General features: G+C 42.5%; 1 protein-coding gene across 1 annotated transcript; it reads left to right on the top strand.

Annotated features, from left to right (window-relative positions):
• The first annotated feature begins 2,284 nt into the window (after positions 1-2,284).
• LOC113291021 lies at positions 2,285-3,493 on the top strand. The gene has a single exon (XM_026540601.1). It carries the CDS (start codon positions 2,285-2,287, stop codon positions 3,491-3,493), a length of 1,209 nt encoding a protein of 402 aa, XP_026396386.1.
• Positions 3,494-5,964: the final 2,471 nt, after the last annotated feature.

Below are 5,964 nucleotides of genomic sequence, written 5' to 3'. Positions count from 1 at the left end.
AATCTTAACGATTACTTTGGTAATTGAACATAAGATAGATCCAAGGACCTGGCGAAGGATTTTATGTTAAGATAAACAGAAGAGCCTTTGTCCGATTCATATCACTTGGTTGAAGAGAGTTGATACCAAACAGATTTGTTGTTCCTATACTGTTTGGAATACGAACCAAAGGAATTATTCCAAGTATGTGACTTATTTATAAGTTGGAGGCGTGGAAATACATACAGAGTGAACTATAGGTTTAGTTGCTTGGTCTCAACTATATGAAGTTAGGTGTAATTTTGTGTAGCGGCTTAATCCCGAGAGTATTCAATTCTGGACAAGGTCCCAGGGTTTTTCTACATATGCGGTTTTCCTTGTTAACAAAATATTGCTGTGTCATTTACATTTATTTTCCGCAATTATAATTGTCTTTATTATAACTAAAGTAAATTACACAAACGTTAATTCCTATTTACTTGATAAGTGAATCCTATTGTGTGTGGTTAAGTACGAACCTTTTTATCAAGTAAACATACTTCGTTGTTGTATTTTCTCGATCTCGTATCCATAGACGATCACACGAAGTGTGAACCGATTAGTTGCATTGTCTCGACTCAGTCCATAGACAATCACTTTTAGAGAAAGGACTTATAGGTAGGAAATTTTTTAGATTGAGGTATATTTGGGTACCCTCGTATTTTCACACATGATACTAGGGAGACCATGGCTTCATGATAATAAGATTGTCCCCTCAACGTATCACCAGTGCCTGAAAACTATGCTGAATGAAGAAGTTGTTCGCATTCCTACGTCATTGTCTTCTTATGCATCGATTTGCGGCGTGGAACTGTTTGAGCCAAAGGATAATTCACAATATTCATCAAGCAAGGTTTACTACATTCCGCTCCCCATGTGGGAATCGATCGAGGAGGAAGACCGGCTCACATCACTGAGCACATAGACCAAGTATCGCAGCGCGCCTCTGCTAACAGGACGCGTTAACTCTTCTTCATCAAGCGAAGGCTCAGCTCATCTCCATACTAAGAGGAAACAGAAATTTGTGGCAATTCGTGACCAGAAAGGGAAAACTGTATACCGGCGCTGTTGTTAGCAATTAGCAGGGGAGTCTATCACCCAGTCTCTCCTCCCAATAGAATGCAACAACAACGACAGGCTGCAAGAAGAAATACCAGATTCTCCACGAAAGTTACATGACGACACCGACTCCACAACCAATGAACTCGAAGTCATCAACATCGGGGATGAAGAATCTCCAAGACCTATCTCCATCAGTTCGACTCTATGTGCAGACGAACGCACAAAGCTCGTGAATCTTCTCAAGGAGTATCAAGACATATTTGCATGGACATATGAGGAAATGCTCGGGCTAGATGAAAAACTGGCCACTCATCATCTACATATAATACCTGGATCCAAACCAATCAAACAATCTCCAAGGCAGTTCAGGCACGATGTGGAGGAGCAGATAAAAACTGATATTCAGAAGCTGCTGACCGCTGGCTTCATCAAACCCATTCACCATCCTACCTGGTTAGCCAACGTAGTTCCTGTAAAGAAGAAAAGCGGCCAAATTAGATGCTGTGTTGATTTCAGAGATCTCAACAAATGCTTCCCCAAGGAAGATTTTCCCCTTGCCAACATTGACATGCTAGTAGACGCTACCATCGGACATGGCATGTTCTCTTTCATGGATGGGTACAGCGGCTACAACCATATAAAGATGTATGAACACGACGCAAGTAAGACATCTTTTCGAACTCCTCTCGGAAACTTTTACTATATTGTGATGCTTTTCGGTTTGAAAAATGCCGGTGCTACCTATCAACGCGCCATGACTGCAATTTTTCATGATATGATACACAAGCAAGTTGAAGATTACGTAGATGACATAATGGTCAAATAGAAGAATCAAGCAGCCCATACGGACGTCCTAAGGAAAGTATTCGAAAGGTATCGCGAGTACAAATTGAATATGAACCCTTTGAAATGCGCTTTCAGAGTCTCTTCTGGCAAATTTTTGGGATTCCAAGTCACTTCTTAAGGAATTAAGGTTGATCCAACCAAAACCCAAGCTATTCTCACGATGCCTCCTCTGCAAACTGTGAAAGAACTCCAGAGCTTCATGGGAAAGGTAAACTACATCCGACGTTTTATACATGGTTTGGCTCAGCTTATCGCTTCATTCACCCCGTTACTGAAGAAGGTAGCAAGTTTCATTTGAAGCACAAAGAAACAAGAAGAGTTTCAGAAGATCCAGCAAATATTGTCATCACCCGCTGTTATGAAATCTCCCATACAAGGAAGACCGCTATGCCTCCACACTTCCTCTAGCGATGCTGCCGTTGGGGCCCTCCTTTCCCAAGAGGATGATGAAGGGATCGAACACCCTATATACTACTTCAGTCGTACTTTGAGGAATGCTAAACTCAGACACCCCAAAGCAGAAAAATCATGTTTAACCCTAGTTCACGCTGTGCAGAAATTCAGACATTATCTACTGTCGAACAAAGTGGTGTTAATATCTAGAGCTGACCCTATCAAGTTCTTACTCTCAAAACCGGCCTTGATAGGAAAAACGGACAAATGTCTGATCCAAACGTCAGAGTTTGATATAACGTGCGCTCCTCCAAAAGCTATCAAAGGGCAAGCAGATCTGCTAGCGGCATTACCAGGAGAAGGAACTACTGCACTGCATGAAGACCTTCCTGGGGAATTTTCAGAAATCTCTTTTGTCAAAGAGGAGGCATGGCTATTATATATCGACGGTTCTTCTACTCCTAGTAGTAATAATGGAGGAGCGGGTATAGTTCTAGTGTCTCCAACGGGCGAAGTATTTTCACATTCTTTCAAAATGTACTTTTGGTGCACCAACAATTCGGTAGAATACGAAGCTTTATTCATAGGATTGTCACTATCCAAACAAACAGGAGCCACACACCTGGAAGTAAGAGGCGACTCTAAATTACTGGTCAATCAGATGAATGGAGTATACTCACTCAAAGAGGTGACACTGGCCCATTATAGATCCGAGGCGCAAAATCTATTGAACTACTTTGCTGATGCGACCATAACCCATATTGGCTGTAATAAAAACAAACACGCCGATTTCCTAGCCACATTATCCTCGAAGCTGCAATTCGAAGGCTTGGAAGAAACTTTGATCCTAAGGAGACGGACTGTGGCGTCAACATGGCTCTCACAATCCAAATATTCCGAAGCCAACGACTGGAGAACTCCAATTGTTCAAGAGCTAAACAGTTCGCTCTCCCAAGGAAAGGTCAGTCTCAAAACCCTGCAAAGCTTTTTCATGCTTCATGGAGTGTTATACCACCAGAATCCAGATGGATCTCTGTCAAGATGTCTCGGAGACGAGGAAGTACAACTACAACTTAACCGTATCCACGACGAGATCTATGGACAGATGTTGGTAGTGACTCTTTACCGACGTCTTCAACTCCTTGGCTACTACTGGCCGGATATGGAGACTTAATCCCGATCGCTCCAAGGTTCTTGCTCTAGTTGTCAGGCGCCACCGTATCAATTGGAGGTCTTTAACATTGGCTATGATGGGGACTGGCGAGAACCATACATCAATTATCTTCACGATGGTGTGCTGCCTGCCAACAAGAAGAATGCATCCAAGTTGAAACAGAAAGCCAAAAGATTCGTATTTCATGAGGAAATCCTATACCGCAAAAGTTTTTGAGGCAATCTGCTACGATGTTTGGCAAAATCTGAAATCCCAATTATGTTAAAGGAAACGCACGAAGGCGAACACCAAGGAAAGAAGAAGCTGCTCCTCCAAGTGCACGAAAAGTATTACTGGCCAACTATGTCAGATGATGCAGCAGCGTTCGTTCAGAAATGTCATGAGTGTCAGACTCAAGGGAATCTCATTCATGTGCCTTGCACACCGCCTCACTCAGTAAGTAGCCCATGGCCTTTCTACAGCTGGGGACTTGATATTATTGGGAAAATCAATCCACCATCGTCAAAATAACATAAGTACATCATAACTGCGACTGAATACTTTACCAAATGGGTTGAAGCCATTCCCCTTCGAGGAACCACTGGAGCGACAATTGCAGCATTCGTTAAGGAATACATCATCTGTCGGTTTGGCGTACCTAAGAATATCATTACTGATAATGGTACCCCCTTTGCTAACAATCAAGTGAAAGAGCTGCTTGAAGAATACATAGTTAAACAAATTTTCTCTACTCCTTACTACCCTCAAGGGAATGGACAAGCCGAAAGCACCAACAAAACTCTGATTCAAATTCTCAGTCGAACAGTGCACGATAATCCCAGGACATGGCATGAACAACTACCAATGGCACTGTGGGCGTATCGAGCGGCGCCTAGGAGCTCTACTAGCGTTTCTCCTTATTCACTTGACTATGGCGCAGACGAAATCCTCCCAGCAGAGATTAAAATCCCGTCATCTAGAATTTCAGCGGCAGTGGAGTCCAATGGAATGAGGTTGAAGCATCAAGTTCCAGAATTGCGGAATTGAATACTCTGGACTCCAAGAGAGTTAAAGCGGAAGAACATGCTCAAGCATACAGAAACAGGATCTCGAGAGCCTACGATAAAGCTGTGGAACCACGAGTATTTAAAATAGGAGATCTGGTGCTGAAGACTACTAAGCATATTCATCAAGACATGTTCGCACCAAAGTTTTCTCCAAAATGGGAAGCTCCCTAAGTGATCACCAAGGCTTATAACAGTGGCTACTACAAGATTGTCAAAGAGGATGGAGGTAAAGTGGAAGCAGTCATTAATGGTAAATGTCTCAAGGAATATTACGCCTGACCATTATTCCATCCATCGCTGTCTCACGACGCGTCAATCAGGCATTTTCATTCTTATCATATCTTAGTTATCAAGTTCTTAATTAGTTAAAGCATATTAATGTAAGCTTCATTCGTTTTCCCAAACCCAATGCAATTCATTCTCAGAAGCAATGTTCAAAGCCCCAAAAAAAAAGAGACGATCAAGACGTCATTGAGCCTACTTATTCAAAACAATAAATATAAGTACGGCTCAGAAAATGCCATCCAACAAGTTGTAGTTCCTTGAAAGCATCACTTTCAGCCTCTCCTGATACCTTTCAGTCCTACTCTTCAAGTTTTGGATCGCCTGTTCCACCTTATCAGATTCCGCATCCAGGGCCTTTTCCTCTTCCAAGATAGCTTTCGCAGCAGGAACGACATTGGTGATGATACCAGCTCGATCAACTTTGATAATATGAAGGCGCTGCCGCAACCAGCCGACGTTGAACTCCATGGATTCACAAGTAGATACCATATCTTTCCACTTTTCAATAGTTGATCCAATGACATCACGTATGGATGTACCTTCCATCTCGAAAACCATGGGTAGAAGACAGTTCACCGTGGTAACTAAAGCATACGAGCAATGCCGCACCGCGTTTCTAGTTGCAATATGGTTGTACCTTCTCCATATTTTTATGTACAAAGGCACGAACTCCTTCCTCACTAGAAAACCGGCAACAGTACGGTAACTAGAAGATAAACATCTCATGTGAACATCGAAAGGCAGGCTTGCATTGGGGTACTCGTAGGAGGAGATACCCAAATCAGCGTCTCCCAAGTCAGCAGCAGGCGTGTTTGAGCTTGAAGGGAGAGGAGTCGTTAAATCATCGTCGTTAACCACTGTTACACATGTTCCAGAAGGATACCTCTACAAAAAAAGAGAGAGTCATTTACCCACTGGCAGTGACGGACGATTACATATTCACCAACAAAAAAAATAAAATAATGTATACCGGTATGATCTTCTTGACTCGGAGGATCCGGGAAGGAGAGCTGTCGCAAGGATCAGGGATTCGTCCACTCTAAAAAAAATGGTTAAACGTCAAGGAATAATTACCACTTCAAAATCAGAAAATATTTAAAGTCATACTCTGGATACAGGCCGCTTGTGTTTGGTAGAAGA

This window comes from Papaver somniferum, chromosome 6, assembly GCF_003573695.1.
Source record: "Papaver somniferum cultivar HN1 chromosome 6, ASM357369v1, whole genome shotgun sequence".
Classification (NCBI taxonomy): domain Eukaryota; kingdom Viridiplantae; phylum Streptophyta; class Magnoliopsida; order Ranunculales; family Papaveraceae; genus Papaver; species Papaver somniferum.
Note: the sequence above shows the minus strand (reverse complement) of the source record. Positions and strands in the feature narration are given on the sequence as shown.